Genomic DNA, 20,389 nt, shown 5'->3' on the forward strand with positions numbered 1-20,389 from the left:
TCGAAAATTCTAATGTATAATTAAAAACAGTGTTTCTATTGGCATCTAATCACTTTACAAATATAAATTGTATTTTTTATTTTTTTAGAATGAAAGATATCTACTTCCTGTGGGTCCACATACATGGCAGCTGCCACCATTTTTACTACAGTGTCTCTGAATGGACAAACAACTTTGTATGTGAAGCTTTAAAACTGCAGTACTGCAGATGATTGATAAGTGCTAGAGCACCGTTTGGGATAAGTAATGCCTTAAAAGCACCATAAAAGAAGACAGTTAACATGTGCATAATGTTGAAGCAGTTACCTGCAGTGCATCATCATCATCGTCATTGCTGCACCCGAAGCCACTGGATCCACTCACACATGAAAACGTCTTTATGTCTGGAAGGATTTTGGCCACTGATGGCCACTGTACATTTACAAGGTGCTATACCCATCTTTACCGCTAGGTGTTAGTACTTCATGTTTCATGATCTTTACCACTAGTTCTTGGTAATTCTTACACACTGGATCTTTGAATAGCATCTGTATGAAACCGTTCTCCTCCCAAATACAGACCCATTTGAATACTGTGCGACCTCTAGTGATGGTGAGAGCCGCTGCTGGTGAACCGTAAGAATGTCGTCCATAAATTAGCCCGTTTACATGCACAAAAAATATCTGATCACTATCTGGTTTATTCAAGTGATCATGCAGACAACATAATCTGATTATTTGTCAGATAACAGCAGTTATCTGACAAATAATCAGATTAAAGTGTAATTTCTCCCCAGTACTCTTCGTGCATTTGTTTGAAGTGTACCAGTTAGGGTTGACTGGGATGATGACAGCACATGTTTGTGATGAGTTTCTTCTTTCAGTCTATTTATAGATGCAAGTGTTAAATCTATTTTTGTCTTCTTTTCCTCCAGAGGTCCTTGTCTCCTCGCTCCATCTCTCCTCCTCCCTCCCCGGAGGTAAGTTCTCTCCAGCTCTTTACATCCTATGGTGATGTTTATCTGGAAGATTCTGCTTCCTGTTTACATTGTGATGACTTATGCTGATGTAGAGTTTTGCAAAGATTTTAACTAGAAAATAAGACACAATACACTCCCCCATTAGAGTGGAGGTCAGAGGTCCAGGCACACCAATGGTCCATTAAACAGTTTATAATGGAGAATGGTGGAAAACTTCTTACAGGAACAGATTTCTACTGCAGGTGCACGGTGGGCGCAAGCGTAATAATCTGATATCTCTGAATGCTTTCTGTGAATCATCTTCTCGCTCTGTGAGAACAGTTCTTGTTGCTGTTGCTACGTTTTTGCAGAACGTTGTGTTTACACCTTGCATCCAAGGTCAGACTTTGGCTTCATAGCAGCTACCAGGTGAGAACATCTGGTAGAACAGCTTAACAGTGGGTTGTGGTTGTCTTGTAAGGAGGTACACTGAGAAGATTTGATAGGCCCTCAGTTTTTGTAGTGATCATTTAGGATCTTGTAGGTGTCTGTTAATGCATTGAAGTGGTAAGTTTGGATTTCAGGGGGACATTTAAGTTTTTAGGATGTCTAAAAAAGTCTTTCTCTCCAAGTCTTTTAGAAACTTGTAATACTCACCTCAGATGGTCTGACAGAAAAGGATGTTGGTTTTAACTGAGGAAGAGCTTTAACAGATATTCTGTAGATGTAGGGTTAAACCCTTTAATACCAGACGTATCATATTTTATACAGTTTTACATCATTTTATGGTAAAAACTTTGCTGAAAAGCCTGTTGTCTAGAAACTGATGCTTCTCTTCTGCCCACTAGTGGACAGCTTTTGCACTGCAATAAGTCTGGCATACAGTTTATGGAAATGAGTGGTATATGTATGCAGATTATTTTGTTTTGTTTATTTGTTTGTTTTTACATTTTGTTAAAGGGTCATATAAACACAGAGTAAAACAGTATAATATTCTGGCTTTAGGTGCTACTCATTATTCTGGGGGTTTCTTTGATTCATTGACTGTTTCCTCTGGTCACCAAGGAAGTTCTGTGAGTTCATTTGGTGGCTCTTCTAGCATTTTAAGTAGTTTTTGTTAAAAAGTAATGCGGTAATGTTTATTTTGGTGGTTGAAGAGATTTTAAGGTTAATTTAAGTGATTCCACAGGCCACTAAGGGGTTCTACAAGCCTTCTGGTCTTTTAGAAAGATTTCTGGAGAACTTACAGTTTTGTTGGTCTATGTGTTTATCAAGCAGTAATTTCAAGTTAAGGTTTAAGTTTATTTTGAATATAAATATGAATATAAAAATAATAATGAAAAAACAAGCATACAAAAGTAAGACATCCGAAACATATTCAAAGGGAGTGAGAAGAAGTATAACTTGTAAACTCCCACCCCTTCTTCTTAAAAAATTAATAACTATAATAAGCTTCCAGGTTTTAACCTGTCTAGAAGCTGAGACCTGACGTTAGTAATTAAATTATTTGTTATGTGTAATTAGTATTTTGGATGTGTATCAGCCAGATAAAATCTAGCTCATAAATGATCCCATGGATCATTTATGTGGCAGAACTGGACACTATGAAGGTTTTCTGTCTGTGTGATTGTTGTAATTCTTTAGAAAGTTGTGTGTTTTCAGCTGAGCGGGTTTAAAAAGTCCTTTATGCTGTTATATTATCCAAGAAGATCTACATAAAAGTTGTTATAAGCAGCTCTTTGAACAAGAGATTATGAGGGTTTAAAGGTCTAGTGGCATGTAGTCCCCCTTTAAGATATTACAATTATAGCTAAGATGTTCCTAAGTGCTAAGTATAGTGCTTCTACACAACGTTGTAATGGCCAGCGAGTTCTTACAAGGGTTTATAAGAAAGAAGCATAGGGAGGGCCTCTTATGGTCATTCAGAGATCCTTAAGGTCTTTCAAAGGATTAAACTCTTATACAAAGTGGTTTATAAAGCTCTTTCAAGAGTTTCTTCTGGTATTTTATTAGCTTCCAGTGATAACTGAGGAGTTCATAGTAATTTCATAGATGGTTTTAGTTTTAATCAAACCACTGATTTTTGACGGGGTTGAATTGATGCTGGAGTTGGAGTCATGGTTTAAACAGTGCCTATCAGGTCTAATGGGCTGGCGATGTCGCTCGTTCTCCATCATTTTCTATGGAACTTGCGCAATGAGGCGAAAATCGCTGTCCTCCTCCAGCCAAAGGACAGGCGACATTTGTTAATGTAAAAATGTTGCATTCATTCACATTGACGTGCACATGGGGGGCTTGAGACGCAACACAAGAAAGTTAAATGTTAAATTTTTGTCGTTGCATGGCATTACAACCAACCAGCGAGGGTTACACTGACTGACCAATCAGCTGTGAGCAGGCTAGGCAGCGCAGTCTGCAAACACTTTCAACATGGAGGTCATTCTAGCTGTGTCTGACTTTCCCAGACTTCACGCAGAGATTATAGAGATGTAAATAAAAGGCAGCTGCATGGCACCAGGTGAACGTAGGTTCTGGAACTATCTGGATCAGCCTTGAGGTCCACCATCCTGCAGCCACCATCCACCATCATGGACTGCTTTGAAAATGTCAAAATTCCCTTCAATCTCAAAACCAATCACATTTCTTTGAGAAAAGCTGGTGTTTGTCGTGTCCTGTGTGTTCGGTTTCACCTGAGTGGCGATGAGGTTCACCCGTCGCTGTCGCTGGTCACGTAGTTTCTAGTTGTCCTCTCTGAGTTTCACTGCGAGTGGACAGTTGTCACAACATGTCTCGGTTGCCATTAAGCAAGGCTTTGACCCGTCTGTGTTCTGCTGTCTGTCCAGAACTCGTCCAAGGAGTCCAGGGAATGGCTGGAGAACCGATCCCCTGGGGGCTCTTCACCTAGCTCCACCATCCAGAGCAGCAGGACACATAGCACACACACACCACCAACGCCCAACATGGCGAACACACCAACCATACAGAGTTCTGGTCCCAAGAGCACCCTGCACCACTTTCACCGGCCTGGTAAAAACCTCTTTCTTTGTGTTTATAATACATTTTCTTAAACCTGGCCAGCACAATACTCTGACATAACCAGATGTGGTCATCCAAACGATGTTAAGAAGGGTCAGATCGTTGGTATCAAGCAGAGAAAACATCAAAGCAGAAGCAGAAACTACTAGAACTGGGTTCAGAACTGTGCAACACATTATTAAAACTGGAAGGGTGGAGGGAACCGTCGTCTTCCAAGAAGAAATGTGGTCAGAAAAACATCCTGAATGATGGTGATCGGTGGAACCAGATGGAAGAAAAACAGCAGTAGATCTCAGAACCATGTTTAATAGTGAAAGTTAGAACATTTCCTCATGAACAATGTGAAGGAACTCAAGGGACTGAACAGCTGTGGAGCCAGAAGAAAACCACTAACCAGTGAGGCTAACCGGAGAAAAAGGCTTCAGGTTTCTAGGGAGCATAAAGACTGGACTCTGGAGCCATGGAAGAAGGGCATGTGGTCTGATGAGTCCAGGTTTACCCTGGTCCAGAGTGGTAAGAGAAGCAGATGAAGTGATGCAGCCATCATGTCTAATGATGCTGTACAAGCCTGTGGAGACAGTCTATGATCTGGAGTTGCTACAGTGGGTCAGGTCTAGGTTCAGGTCTGGGTTCAGGTCTAGGTTCAGCAACATTATGTCCAAAGAATGAGGTCAGCTGATACCTGAATATCCTGAATGAGCAGGTTATACCTTCTTCCCTGATGGCACAGTGCAGGATTCATGGGGCTCAGATTGTGAAAGAGTGGTTCAGGGAACAGGAGACATCATTTCCACACATGCAGGATCTTTGGGATGTGCTGGAGGTCTGACTCTCCCATCATCACTACAAGTTCTTGGAGAAAAATCAGTGCAACTCTGGACTGAAACAAGTGCTGTGACATTGCAGAAGCTTCTAGAAACGATGCCACAGAGAATCCTGCTGGAATCAGAGATAAAGGAGGTCCAACAAAATATAGAGTGTGAAGGCTTTTGGATGGACACTATATGATGGGTAATAACGTAGTTCACAGGAATTGTTCAGCAAATTCTCTCTTCGGTCTGAGCGTCGCCATTTAGGACCCTTCTGAGCCTATTTAACCTTATATGAAACATGAAAAACCTCATTTATATCCCTAAATGCATCAATATTTCACTTTGCACATTTCTGATCATGTGTATGTTGTGTAGGCCTCTCATTTGAACTCCTCAGGAACATTAAAAATGTATGAAAATATGCTTTTCTTTACTTTTCAGAAAATGGTACAAACATCTACAAGAAGCCTCCAATCTACAAACAAGGTAATTTAGTGTTTTCACTGATAAAAGAACTTAAATTTCTGATCTGCATGAATGAAGCTGTTGTCTGTAGGTGGAGTCAAAGTGTGCTCACTGAATGTGGGTCAGCTGCTGCCCACTGTCCCATAAACCACCAGGCGTGAGCTCGTAGTGGTTAATCAGCTTTAACATGCTGCATCTGTGTGTGCGTGTGTTCATACGTGTGTGCGTGTGCATGTGTGTGCAGATGCGTCGTCTCCGGCCGTCCCTCAGGGGAAACACATTGAAGATCTGATCATCGAGTCCTCAAAGTTTCCAGCAGCCCAGCCTCCAGATCCAAACCAGCCCTCCAAAATCGAGACAGACTACTGGCCCTGCCCCCCCTCCCTGGCTGTGATTGGTACGATCCAAAGCGACACACACACATGCACACACACACTCGCGCACGCTATAATAAATGAAAAACCTCATGCTACATGGAGAGTGTATTAGAAAGATGAGATTTTCCAGCCAGGTGTAAATCCTGATAACACCTGCTACCCATCACATATTCATTAGGCTGCTTCCTTGCTTCCTTTCCTTGTGTCCTCTCCTCCCTGCAGAAAAGGAGTGGAAGAGGAAGGAGCTGAGGGATGAAGAGGAGGAGGATGGAGAGCTGGATGATGAATTGTGGGGACTCAGAGTGCTTCAGAAACAGGAACTCAACAAGGTGGGAGATGTTGTCAGATTTCTATCCATCATGCTCTCCAGCGACGGGCTCCTCTAAGCTGCTTCTGTGTTTCCGGGTTTGTCAGATTCAGTCCAATCTGGGAAAAATCATCCTGAAGGAGGAGCTGGAGAAGTCTGCGGCTCCTCTGAGGAGGAAAACCCGCTCCCTGCCGGACCGCAGCCAAAACTCCGGTATGAGTAATTCATTCATCTCTGCAGCAAGAAGAAATGCTTTCAGTTCATCATCATCGTCATCGTTATCATCTTTTTTTTATTATGACAACTGAATACATCCAAACTATGATGAATATAAAATAGTAGAGGTTGGGCCGGCTCCTCACCACGGGGCTCCGGTGGGTCATTAACGTTGTCACAGAGAGGGACGTGTCGCCTTTGTGAAGATGTTTCCAGAATATCCACAAAGTAGTTGTTAACGGATCAGCTTTATATTTGTTGTGGCTCCGATGAGAAGTCATACAGCTGTACATCGAAGTGGATGACTTCATGACTGCTGTGTGCTGTCTCACAGTGGAAATTAAAGTAACCCCATTCCGTCTCTGTTCTTCACATGGCCAGAAGCCCACATTGTTTTACAAGCTGGTAATCTGGATTTGGTGATCCTGAAAAATGGGATTCCCAAATCCAGATATTTTTTATCCAGATTAAATTTTTTGAACAACCGGCCCCCAGTGATCTAGTCAGACTAGAGAAGAAGTGACACCTAGAGGGGAGGACGGCTGCTGAAGAGATGCCTCAGAAAAAAGGTTTAACTGCTGCGAACAACCACCGCTCTATAATCTGTCAGATGTTCAAACGTTCTCTTCTTATCAACGTTTCTCAGGTTGATCTTGAAACTTTTCCCAGCACAAACACTAAAATTATCCTCAGGGAAACAAAGTGTCCGCTTCTTTCTGCTCTGCAGGGTCCATCACCACCAGGGCGGTGTATTTCCCAGCGTCCTCTAAGAGCGGCCTGTCCCGGGTGAGTATCCCTGATGAGAAACACCAAGGTGGAGCAGTGTGAGTCACATGATCAACGTTTTCTCTGTGGTTGTTTGCAGCTGCAGTCGGCAGAGTTCAGCTCCTCTGAGAAAACTCAGACAGGTGAGAAGCGCATCGCTTCAGAAAAGCTTTTCTGAATCTAAATTTACACATTTTAACGCTGTTTCTGGACAATCTTTATCATTTTAGTTAAACTGAACAAGACTGCCTTGCACATGAGCTAATTTTTTTTTGTTTTCAACCTGATGTGAAATCACAAAATTTAAGATGTTTTTGTTTTGTTTGTTCTGCTTTATGAGCTTTGTGAAGCAGTCAATCATGTTTGCATATGTCTCTGCCTGCAGGTCTCCAGGTAAGCTGAAGTTCATGTGCTGCAGCTGCTGGCTTCATTAGTGGCTGCTTTAACTACAGAAACCGTGTTTTATGTCTGTGTGTCAGAACGGCGACTCCAGGATGGACCGAGGAAACTCGCTGCCCAGTATGTTGGATCATAAGGTGACAAACCTGAGCCACACAATTCAAACCTGATCAATCTGGAACTTGTTGCAGTCCGAAGCCGTAACAATCTGTAAAACATTTTCCAGACATTTCTACCCCGTCCAGGAGGTTTACAATGCAGCCACTAAATGTAGTTTTATTCAGAGACTCTATCTGGTAAATCCACAATGATCCATGATAACAGCATTATTTATCACATTTCACCATAAAAACATCACCATCACTACTATGTTGCTAAGAGACGAAAGTTCTGTTAATAAATTCTGCTTTCTTCTTCTGGTCGACCTTTATGCTGCTTTATCTATTCATACATTCATTTTACATCATTTTACCTCCCAGTCTGACAGCTGCTACACACTGGTTTATACTGGGATTAAAAGCTGCTACACACTGGTTTATACTGGGATTAAAAGCTGCTACACACTGGTTTATACTGGGATTAAAAGCTGCTACACACTGGTTTATACTGGGATTATAAACTGCTACAGACTGGTTTATACTGGGATTAAAAGCTGCTACAGACTGGTTTATACTGGGATTAAAAGCTGCTACACACTGGTTTATACTGGGATTATAAACTGCTACAGACTGGTTTATACTGGGATTAAAAAGCTGCTACAGACTGGTTTATACTGGGATTATAAACTGCTACAGACTGGTTTATACTGGGATTAAAAGCTGCTACAGACTGGTTTATACTGGGATTAAAAGCTGCTACACACTGGTTTATACTGGGATTAAAAGGTGCTACAGACTGGTTTATACTGGGATTAAAAGGTGCTACACACTGGTTTATACTGGGATTAAAAGGTGCTACACACTGGTTTATACTGGGATTAAAAGGTGCTACAGACTGGTTTATACTGGGATTAAAAGGTGCTACAGACTGGTTTATACTGGGATTCAAAGCTGTTACAGACTGGTTTATACTGGGATTAAAAGCTGCTACACACTGGTTTATACTGGGATTAAAAGGTGCTACAGACTGGTTTATACTGGGATTAAAAGGTGCTACAGACTGGTTTATACTGGGATTCAAAGCTGTTACAGACTGGTTTATACTGGGATTAAAAGCTGCTACAGACTGGTTTATACTGGGATTAAAAGCTGTTACAGACTGGTTTATACTGGGATTAAAAGCTGTTACAGACTGGTTTATACTGGGATTAAAAGGTGCTACAGACTGGTTTATACTGGGATTAAAAGCTGTTACAGACTGGTTTATACTGGGATTAAAAGCTGTTACAGACTGGTTTATACTGGGATTAAAAGCTGCTACAGACTGGTTTATACTGGGATTAAAAGCTGTTACAGACTGGTTTATACTGGGATTCAAAGCTGTTACAGACTGGTTTATACTGGGATTAAAAGCTGCTACAGACTGGTTTATACTGGGATTAAAAGCTACTACAGACTGGTTTATACTGGGATTAAAGGCTGCTACAGACTGGTTTATACTGGGATTAAAAGCTGCTACACGCTGGTTTATACTGGGATTAAAAGCTGCTACAGACTGGTTTATACTGGGATTAAAAGCTTATACAGACTGGTTTATACTGGGATTAAAAGCTGCTACACACTGGTTTATACTGGGATTAAAAGCTGCTACAGACTGGTTTATACTGGGATTAAAAGCTGTTACAGACTGGTTTATACTGGGATTAAAAGCTGCTACAGACTGGTTTATACTGGGATTAAAAGCTGTTACAGACTGGTTTATACTGGGATTAAAAGCTGTTCCAGACTGGTTTATACTGGGAATAAAAGCTGCTACAGACTGGTTTATACTGGGATTAAAAGCTGCTACACACTGGTTTATACTGGGATTAAAAGCTGCTACAGACTGGTTTATACTGGGATTAAAAGCTGCTACAGACTGGTTTATACTGGGATTAAAAGCTGTTCCAGACTGGTTTATACTGGGAATAAAAGCTGTTACACACTGGTTTATACTGGGATTAAAAGCTGCTACAGATTGGTTTATACTGGGATTAAAAGCTGCTACAGACTGGTTTATACTGGGATTAAAAGCTGCTACACACTGGTTTATACTGGGATTAAAAGCTGCTACAGACTGGTTTATACTGGGATTAAAAGCTACTACAGACTGGTTTATACTGGGATTAAAAGCTGTTACACACTGGTTTATACTGGGATGAAAAGCTGCTACACACTGGTTTATACTGGGATTCAAAGCTACTACAGACTGGTTTATACTGGGATTAAAAGGTGTTACAGACTGGTTTATACTGGGATTAAAAGCTGTTACAGACTGGTTTATACTGGGATTAAAAGCTGTTACAGACTGGTTTATACTGGGATTAAAAGCTACTACAGACTGGTTTATACTGGGATTAAAAGGTGCTACAGACTGGTTTATACTGGGATTAAAAGCTGCTACACACTGGTTTATACTGGGATTAAAAGCTGTTACGCACTGGTTTATACTGGGATTAAAAGCTGCTACACACTGGTTTATACTGGGATTAAAAGCTGCTACAGACTGGTTTATACTGGGATTAAAAGGTGCTACAGACTGGTTTATACTGGGATTAAAAGCTGTTACAGACTGGTTTATACTGGGATTAAAAGCTGTTACAGACTGGTTTATACTGGGATTAAAAGCTGCTACAGACTGGTTTATACTGGGATTAAAAGCTGTTACAGACTGGTTTATACTGGGATTCAAAGCTGTTACAGACTGGTTTATACTGGGATTAAAAGCTGCTACAGACTGGTTTATACTGGGATTAAAAGCTACTACAGACTGGTTTATACTGGGATTAAAAGCTGCTACACGCTGGTTTATACTGGGATTAAAAGCTGCTACAGACTGGTTTATACTGGGATTAAAAGCTTATACAGACTGGTTTATACTGGGATTAAAAGCTGCTACACACTGGTTTATACTGGGATTAAAAGCTGCTACAGACTGGTTTATACTGGGATTAAAAGCTGTTACAGACTGGTTTATACTGGGATTAAAAGCTGCTACAGACTGGTTTATACTGGGATTAAAAGCTGCTACAGACTGGTTTATACTGGGATTAAAAGCTGTTCCAGACTGGTTTATACTGGGAATAAAAGCTGCTACAGACTGGTTTATACTGGGATTAAAAGCTGCTACACACTGGTTTATACTGGGATTAAAAGCTGCTACAGACTGGTTTATACTGGGATTAAAAGCTGCTACAGACTGGTTTATACTGGGATTAAAAGCTGTTACAGACTGGTTTATACTGGGAATAAAAGCTGTTACACACTGGTTTATACTGGGATTAAAAGCTGCTACAGATTGGTTTATACTGGGATTAAAAGCTGCTACAGACTGGTTTATACTGGGATTAAAAGCTGCTACACACTGGTTTATACTGGGATTAAAAGCTGCTACAGACTGGTTTATACTGGGATTAAAAGCTACTACAGACTGGTTTATACTGGGATTAAAAGCTGTTACACACTGGTTTATACTGGGATGAAAAGCTGCTACACACTGGTTTATACTGGGATTCAAAGCTACTACAGACTGGTTTATACTGGGATTAAAAGGTGTTACAGACTGGTTTATACTGGGATTAAAAGCTGTTACAGACTGGTTTATACTGGGATTAAAAGCTGTTACAGACTGGTTTATACTGGGATTAAAAGCTACTACAGACTGGTTTATACTGGGATTAAAAGGTGCTACAGACTGGTTTATACTGGGATTAAAAGCTGCTACACACTGGTTTATACTGGGATTAAAAGCTGTTACGCACTGGTTTATACTGGGATTAAAAGCTGCTACACACTGGTTTATACTGGGATTAAAAGCTGCTACAGACTGGTTTATACTGGGATTAAAAGGTGCTACAGACTGGTTTATACTGGGATTAAAAGCTGCTACAGACTGGTTTATACTGGGATTAAAAGCTGCTACAGACTGGTTTATACTGGGATTAAAAGCTGCTACACACTGGTTTATACTGGGATTAAAAGCTACTACAGACTGGTTTATACTGGGATTAAAAGCTGCTACAGACTGGTTTATACTGGGATTAAAAGCTGCTACAGACTGGTTTATACTGGGATTAAAAGCTGCTACACACTTGTTTATACTGGGATTAAAAGCTGCTACAGACTGGTTTATACTGGGATTAAAAGCTGCTACACACTGGTTTATACTGGGATTAAAAGCTGCTACAGACTGGTTTATACTGGGATTTAAAGCTACTACAGACTGGTTTATACTGGGATTAAAAGCTGCTACAGACTGGTTTATACTGGGATTAAAAAGCTGCTACACACTGGTTTATACTGGGATTAAAAGCTGCTACAGACTGGTTTATACTGGGATTAAAAGCTGTTACAGACTGGTTTATACTGGGATTCAAAGCTGTTACAGACTGGTTTATACTGGGATTAAAAGCTGCTACAGACTGGTTTATACTGGGATTAAAAGCTACTACAGACTGGTTTATACTGGGATTAAAAGCTGCTACACGCTGGTTTATACTGGGATTAAAAGCTGCTACAGACTGGTTTATACTGGGATTAAAAGCTTATACAGACTGGTTTATACTGGGATTAAAAGCTGCTACACACTGGTTTATACTGGGATTAAAAGCTGCTACAGACTGGTTTATACTGGGATTAAAAGCTGTTACAGACTGGTTTATACTGGGATTAAAAGCTGCTACAGACTGGTTTATACTGGGATTAAAAGCTGTTACAGACTGGTTTATACTGGGATTAAAAGCTGTTCCAGACTGGTTTATACTGGGAATAAAAGCTGCTACAGACTGGTTTATACTGGGATTAAAAGCTGCTACACACTGGTTTATACTGGGATTAAAAGCTGCTACAGACTGGTTTATACTGGGATTAAAAGCTGCTACAGACTGGTTTATACTGGGATTAAAAGCTGTTCCAGACTGGTTTATACTGGGAATAAAAGCTGTTACACACTGGTTTATACTGGGATTAAAAGCTGCTACAGATTGGTTTATACTGGGATTAAAAGCTGCTACAGACTGGTTTATACTGGGATTAAAAGCTGCTACACACTGGTTTATACTGGGATTAAAAGCTGCTACAGACTGGTTTATACTGGGATTAAAAGCTACTACAGACTGGTTTATACTGGGATTAAAAGCTGTTACAGACTGGTTTATACTGGGATGAAAAGCTGCTACACACTGGTTTATACTGGGATTCAAAGCTACTACAGACTGGTTTATACTGGGATTAAAAGGTGTTACAGACTGGTTTATACTGGGATTAAAAGCTGTTACAGACTGGTTTATACTGGGATTAAAAGCTGTTACAGACTGGTTTATACTGGGATTAAAAGCTACTACAGACTGGTTTATACTGGGATTAAAAGGTGCTACAGACTGGTTTATACTGGGATTAAAAGCTGCTACACACTGGTTTATACTGGGATTAAAAGCTGTTACGCACTGGTTTATACTGGGATTAAAAGCTGCTACACACTGGTTTATACTGGGATTAAAAGCTGCTACAGACTGGTTTATACTGGGATTAAAAGGTGCTACAGACTGGTTTATACTGGGATTAAAAGCTGCTACAGACTGGTTTATACTGGGATTAAAAGCTGCTACAGACTGGTTTATACTGGGATTAAAAGCTGCTACACACTGGTTTATACTGGGATTAAAAGCTACTACAGACTGGTTTATACTGGGATTAAAAGCTGCTACAGACTGGTTTATACTGGGATTAAAAGCTGCTACAGACTGGTTTATACTGGGATTAAAAGCTGCTACACACTTGTTTATACTGGGATTAAAAGCTGCTACAGACTGGTTTATACTGGGATTAAAAGCTGCTACACACTGGTTTATACTGGGATTAAAAGCTGCTACAGACTGGTTTATACTGGGATTTAAAGCTACTACAGACTGGTTTATACTGGGATTAAAAGCTGCTACAGACTGGTTTATACTGGGATTAAAAAGCTGCTACACACTGGTTTATACTGGGATTAAAAGCTGCTACAGACTGGTTTATACTGGGATTAAAAGGTGCTACAGACTGGTTTATACTGGGATTAAAAGCTGCTACAGACTGGTTTATACTGGGATTAAAAGCTGCTACAGACTGGTTTATACTGGGATTAAAAGCTACTACAGACTGGTTTATACTGGGATTAAAAGCTGTTACACACTGGTTTATACTGGGATTAAAAGCTACTACAGACTGGTTTATACTGGGATTAAAAGCTGCTACAGACTGGTTTATACTGGGATTAAAAGCTGCTACAGACTGGTTTATACTGGGATTAAAAGCTGCTACACACTTGTTTATACTGGGATTAAAAGCTGCTACAGACTGGTTTATACTGGGATTAAAAGCTGCTACACACTGGTTTATACTGGGATTAAAAGCTGCTACAGACTGGTTTATACTGGGATTTAAAGCTACTACAGACTGGTTTATACTGGGATTAAAAGCTGCTACAGACTGGTTTATACTGGGATTAAAAAGCTGCTACAGACTGGTTTATACTGGGATTAAAAGCTGTTACAGACTGGTTTATACTGGGATTAAAAGCTGTTACAGACTGGTTTATACTGGAATTAAAAGCTGCTACAGACTGGTTTATACTGGCATATAACAGAATTAGTAATTTGGAAGAATCAGATGAATTATCTGACAGGAACGAGAAAGAAAAGATGGCTGCTGTGTTTGATCTGGTTTGTATCTTCAGATTTTCCCCTATGAGATGCTGGTGGTGACTCACAGAGGACGCAGTAAACTCCCTCCCGGTGTGGACCGGACCAGACTGGAGGTAAGATGTAATAAAACTGCTTCATCACACCCTCAGAAACAAATCTGCTTCCATCACTGTAAATACTGTAGATTACTGGTCGCCAACCTTCGCAATCTTTCCCTGTAGCTCTTTGAAAAAAAAAAGAGAAATTCATTTAGAAACACATCATGTCTCCCTGATTAATGCTCAGTGTTGCAAGCACCTTTTCTTTAATCCAGTTCGTATTTTTTCAGTGTCGCGCTGCACTAAAGTGACCAATGAGATAAGAGAAGAGTGCCGTAACATTTACTGTCACAAATATCAAAATAAGGCACCCCGGTGAGAGCGTGCAGAGGCCCTACGAAAAAAAGCAAAAGCCTACAATTTCCATCCAGAATGGGAGGAAGAATTTGGTAAAAGACACTTGAGATACAGAAAATCAACATATTTCTGAACTGGATGTTTTTTTCTTTTCTACTTTTTTACTGCTTACTGTGATTATTTTACTTTTAATCTAGTTAATTTAGTGAAAACTAAAACTTGGATTTGTTTATATAAGTAACAGTAAGACCATAGAAGAAGACAGTACACATGTACATAAGGTTGAAGTAGTTACCCGTAGTTCAGTCACCGCTGCACCTGAGGCCACTGGATTCACTCACACATGAAAACTTCTTTACGTCTGAAAGGATTTTGGCCCTTGACAGCCACTGTACATTCACTACATGTTTTTACCACTAGATATCAGTAATTTGTGCTCAGTGTTCTCATGTTTTCTCATATAGCTGCTGGGCTTTGAACTGTGTTTGGTTTGGATGCCGATGCTTGGTGGAGTCTTTTAGCTGAGTTTCTCCTGTCATGTTGCTATGCTACATGTTAGCATTGCTGCTTGTCTGCAAACATCTGCTGGACTGTACAGATGTTATACTGCCCCCTCTACAGGTAGATCTCTGATGAAGAGGTTAATGGTTTTTCTGTCTCTGTGTATGTCTCCCGTCCTGCAGAGACACCTCTCTCAAGAGGAGTTCTTCAGTGTTTTTGGGATGTCCGTCGAGGACTTTGATCGTCTCTCTTTATGGAAGAGGAATGACCTGAAGAAGAGGGTCTGTCTCTTCTGACACCACCAGAACTGCATGTTCCACGATCCCCTGCTCGTCCCAGATCAGCAGGCTGGAAGCCAAACGGACTGCAAACATTATCATCAGCCAACACGGACACACCGCCATCGACACTTCAGTTTGTAGACGTCAGGCGGCTTTGGGTTTGCAGAGAAACATGGATGGTTTTTAGAGCTCTGCTGCACACATTAACGACACCTGTTTAACGCCATGCTTCAGTCATGAACCACAACCCTACCGAGCAAGCACAAATAATAAGTCTGCAGGCAAGAAGTTGACAAAGTGAAACATAAAGGTTGACAGAGAAGCAGCAGGGTGAGCTGATACTTTCCACACATCATCTAAACAGCATTTTCATCCAGAAACCCTCTGAATCCTTTCTGAGCCTCAGTTAAAAATACATTCCTGCTGGCTTTGAGTCAGTTTTCAGACTAAACCAGTGAGCAGCCTCTTAGACAGAGCGCTCCTATTGGCTTAGCCAGCTATGATGTCATAGTGACAGTGTTTCTTTCCCTGCACTGAAGGGAAGAACAAGGAGGCAGTTTGATGGTAGTTATGCAGGCTGATGCTAATGCTATGTGCTAACTGCTTTTCACTATAGTTTACAAACAGGCTGAATGTTGGAATAGATTTAACTAACAGAGCTGATTTTTTTTAATCAAACTGAAATCAATAACTGACTTTAAACACATCTGAATGGTAAAAAAAAAAAAAAAGAGCAAACTGTGGGAGTCCAGGGGAAATAAGCCTCGTTCTTTTCTATCATTATTCGTCCAGATGTAAGCACCGAGATAGCAGACATGTTTGAGTCTAATCTGGGCTACATTTGGCCCTCATGCACAAGTTCATTTTCACAGAGGGTGCTTTGTTCTTAAAAAATAGTGAAAGATGCTATTTCTGGGATGAAAGCAGGATTAGAAAGCACATAACTGGTTTAATAAGACTCGCTGGGTAGTTTATACGCTCCACATGTAAAACCTCGGTGGTACCAAAACCAGCTCAGCTTCAGTCTGAGCTGCAGTCAAACTGTCTGCTCCTTGTTTTTCTCTCTAATTCAGCAAAAGCCACTGCCGCACACACAGACACACAGAAACACACACCTCTGAGAGATATTTGCAGTGTAGAAGAGCAGTGATGAAAGCCGAGCTCAGACACGAGGCTGAACTCTGCCTCCATGCAGCTCCGTTCCTCCAATCAGCACGTTGTAGACGTTCAGTGTCGGTTAGAGTTGCTTCGTGACCAAATGATGTGCAGCTATTTTTTAACCTCTGCAGACAAGTGGCATGTTTGTTATGAACTATATCTAAAGGAAAGTTTAAAATTCTTTAGCAGAACATGAATGTTGAGAAGAAAATGATCTTTTCTGAGATTTTTGACGACAGAAGAATGATGGAAAATCACTGGATATTTTTCACTTTACCTTGAACTGATTTTGTCGTTAACACTTAAGTATATGTGTAAAGACATCAGCACCCATAGTTAAATATAAATATTACTCACCAGCATTGTATCTGATTAACAGGTTAAATCTCATTCTGCACAACAAAACATAACATTATTAAACTTATTTAACACCTTAATTCATCTATAAATAAATAAAAACCAGGTGTTGAGTCGTGACTGAACCGGATTCAGTGGTGATATATTATAAAATTGTATTCATCAACAAGCCAGACTGATGCAGAGAGTTTGGCTATAAACCAGAGAGATGATTGCTAACCTCTGAAGAGTAAACTGCTGATTTGTTTTCATGTGAAACCGGTTACTCAGCAAAGTCTCACCTCAGACCTTTGAGCAACTTATAAACTAATAACTAGGCCTCTTTTTTGAAATTTCATGAAATATGGGGAAACTGCAAAAACCCTTTCAATTTCAAAATATACTGAGTGTAAACATTTCAAACCAAAACCTACATGTCATTTCTGTCGAGATTTCCGAGACCTGGGAATCACATCAAACACAAGGATTAGCTCACTGTCCAGGCTAAACATTATAAACATTACAAGCATCAACATGCATCACACAAACACATTTAATGAGATGCAAATGAACAGAAATGCTTTTAAATAGTTTATTACTGCAGCTCACCAGTATTTATTTAGTTTTGTTTTATTCATGTTTGCATGGGGCAGCCATGTTGGATTCTGAGGATGTGGCTGGGGAGGTTAGGTTAGTCAGTGGGAATTCCAGTTCATTTTTTCCCTCTGGTAACTCGGAGCAGATCAACAGATTGGATGTGAAATCAGACCGTTTGCTGAAGAATCCTCCAGAAGGTGCTCTGATTTCAGCTTGAGCTAATAAAAGCCTGGCTCATCTCTGAGTGAAAAAAGCTAATAATGGTGTGTTTGCAACAAAAATGAACAAAGCTAGCAGGTGAAGCCATGCTAAGAGGACGGTTAGAACACCAAAAGCTCAACAGCTCTGAAATCATAATCATAAGTGACAACATAAAGCTTTGTTCCTACTTTGTATTGCTAATAATAGCTAGCCTCGTCAGTGAGCACATCCAGCCAAGTTTCCCAGGTTATTTCCAGCCTTACTTCATTAACTTTATAAAAATAGATGTAAAATATTTCATGATTTAAGCTTTTTCTTATTGTAGAGAGTTTTTAAATTTGTGCTTTTACAAATTAGCATGCTGTGGATGTGACTGAGCGTTGGCTAATTACGTCCTCACGTGTTTTTATAAGGCGAAAAGTGGATCATTCAAGTCAGTTGAAGCTCTATCAAGTCTAAAAACAGCAGCGCTACCTGCTAAATGCACGCAGTTCATTTTCAAAGCGGTAAAACATCTCTATGTCTCTGAGCTTTACTCCTTTTAGAGGCTTGCAGTCTGTTCTCACCAGTTCGTGATCCTTCCTGTGATTTACTGAACGCACCTTTAAATCAGTGTTTTCAGCAGCTCGGACTTGCCTGAGATTTTAACTCTGATGAAACTCACCGTCACTTTTCAGCCCTGCGTCACGTTTGCTTTGCAGCTTCCTGCATCTCTAGAACGACGAGACTGCTAAAACAAAACAAAAAGAGCAGAAACTGGATGGAGATGTGTCAGAGTGAGCAAGCATTGGCCACTTTACATTGAGATGAGTTCCTGTTTTATTTTTTCTTTATGTTTTATTTCTTTTAGGAATGATTCTGAAGCTGTTTACTGATACTGAGAGGGTTCAGGCTTTGTTGTGATTTGGTTTGTGTAGTTAGAAACCGGTTGTGAGTTGCTGTGACTGACACCATGATGACACAAAGATTGTTCCATGTTTCTCTTTTTGTACATTTTGAGGTGTTTTCTTCTGTTTTTATTGAGTTGTTTTAACACGCAGGATGACTTTAACGCTTGTCGACGCCTCTGATCCGTTTATGCTGTGAGCAGTCTTCATATAAACTTCGCTGGCTGTTACACTTTCATGATTCAGATATAAACAAGCTTTTATCAAACTGGTCAAATATTTTCAGACCTGATCCACAAAGGCACCTGAATACAATTATTACATTTATACAGTTGATCTGAAATTCTGGCGTATACATTTTCTACGTATATTTATTTTTCCATCAACTTTCTGCAACAAAATGAAGTGCAACACATGAACCTTCTGACTGATTTTAAATCAAATTAGCATCAGGTTTATTCTGGTTGTCACCTGATAAAGGCCAAAATGATCCCACAATGATCCCATTAAATAAAAATGAAAGATAATTCCCATCCTTAACTACTTTCTCCAGCTCGTGTTTATAGAAGTATTAAGTCAGTGAGTGATGGACAAATGATTGAGATTCCCAGTTAAAGTGGTTGATAAGTTGCCGTATCTCAGAGGTCGGAGTCGTCGACGATGACTCAGCGAAGTCGTCCTGCTGCTGTACATACATGAACACTGAATGATATTATGGTATTTACTGTTGTTGTTTTCATATCTGGATGCAGCTGCTGTAACAGATGAATGGTGATGTGAGTGATGAACCAGGAGTTACAATAAAGAGCATTTCTATTTGCTTTCAGGACGCTGTGTTAAAATTTCTGTTCTTCAAAGTATTCATGAGAAATAACAGAAGGAAAATGTATGTTGGCTTCATTCTAAATCTTTTAAAGCTATATATTTTATTTTTATTTACTTACACACATTTTACTTTATTTCACTTTCAATCACAAAGGAAAGAAGTAGATTTAAGCTAATTTAAAACATCCATCACATCCATTTAGAGTATTTTAGCAGCTGCTATGAATCACTTTGAAGATGATGATGATGAACTTAAAAAATGTTCTGACATTGAGAATAAGAAGTGATGAAGAGTTTATTTTTTCCTGCAAATACATCTTCAGGAGTCCAACAGTCCAGGGCCATGGTTGTTTCAGGTCAGAACTGCAGGCAGGTCAGTCCAGAAGTACATGAACATCCCTGGAATAGGTCCGACTCCAAACCATCAGAACCCTGATCCGACTCCAAACCATCAGAACCCTGATCCGACTCCATACCATCAGAACCCTGATCCAACCCCATACCATCAGAACCCTGATCCGACCTTGAACCATCACAGAACCCTGATCCGACCCCGAACCATCATAACCCGGATCCGACTTCAAACCATTAGAACCCTGATCCGACTCCATACCATCAGAACCCTGATCCGACCCCATACCATCAGAACCCTGATCCGACCCCATACCATCAGACCCCTGATCCAACCCCATACCATCACAGAACCCTGATCCGACCCCGAACCATCATAACCCGGATCCGCCTTCAAACCATTAGAACCCTGATCCGACTCCATACCATCAGAACCCTGATCCGACCCCATACCATCAGAACCCTGATCCGACCCCATACCATCAGAACCCTGATCCAACCCCATACCATCACAGAACCCTGATCCGACCCCGAACCATCATAACCCGGATCCGACTTCAAACCATTAGAACCCTGATCCGACTCCATACCATCAGAACCCTGATCCGACCCCATACCATCAGAACCCTGATCCAACCCCATACCATCACAGAACCCTGATCCGACCCCGAACCATCATAACCCTGATCCGACCCCATACTATCTGAACCCTGATCCGACCCC

General features: G+C 40.5%; 1 protein-coding gene across 3 annotated transcripts in view; it reads left to right on the forward strand.

Annotated features, from left to right (window-relative positions):
- LOC121648971 (dematin-like) overlaps nucleotides 1-19,319 on the forward strand; it is a 53,329-nt gene extending 34,010 nt beyond the window's left edge. For 2 of the 3 annotated variants that reach the window (XM_041999494.1, XM_041999495.1), the window contains exons 6-17: nucleotides 914-958; nucleotides 3,781-3,964; nucleotides 5,227-5,271; nucleotides 5,495-5,647; nucleotides 5,850-5,956; nucleotides 6,042-6,147; nucleotides 6,878-6,936; nucleotides 7,013-7,058; nucleotides 7,301-7,308; nucleotides 7,395-7,451; nucleotides 14,167-14,247; nucleotides 15,213-19,319. In XM_041999494.1, the coding sequence (XP_041855428.1) occupies nucleotides 914-958; nucleotides 3,781-3,964; nucleotides 5,227-5,271; nucleotides 5,495-5,647; nucleotides 5,850-5,956; nucleotides 6,042-6,147; nucleotides 6,878-6,936; nucleotides 7,013-7,058; nucleotides 7,301-7,308; nucleotides 7,395-7,451; nucleotides 14,167-14,247; nucleotides 15,213-15,326 (1,005 nt within the window). In that variant the 3' untranslated portion in view covers nucleotides 15,327-19,319. The remainder of the gene's footprint in view (nucleotides 1-913; nucleotides 959-3,780; nucleotides 3,965-5,226; nucleotides 5,272-5,494; nucleotides 5,648-5,849; nucleotides 5,957-6,041; nucleotides 6,148-6,877; nucleotides 6,937-7,012; nucleotides 7,059-7,300; nucleotides 7,309-7,394; nucleotides 7,452-14,166; nucleotides 14,248-15,212) is intronic. The other variant, XM_041999496.1, reaches the window with a different exon arrangement.
- The last annotated feature ends 1,070 nt before the right edge of the window (nucleotides 19,320-20,389 follow it).

The sequence above is a fragment of the Melanotaenia boesemani genome, chromosome 11 (assembly GCF_017639745.1).
Source record: "Melanotaenia boesemani isolate fMelBoe1 chromosome 11, fMelBoe1.pri, whole genome shotgun sequence".
Lineage (NCBI taxonomy): Eukaryota > Metazoa > Chordata > Actinopteri > Atheriniformes > Melanotaeniidae > Melanotaenia > Melanotaenia boesemani.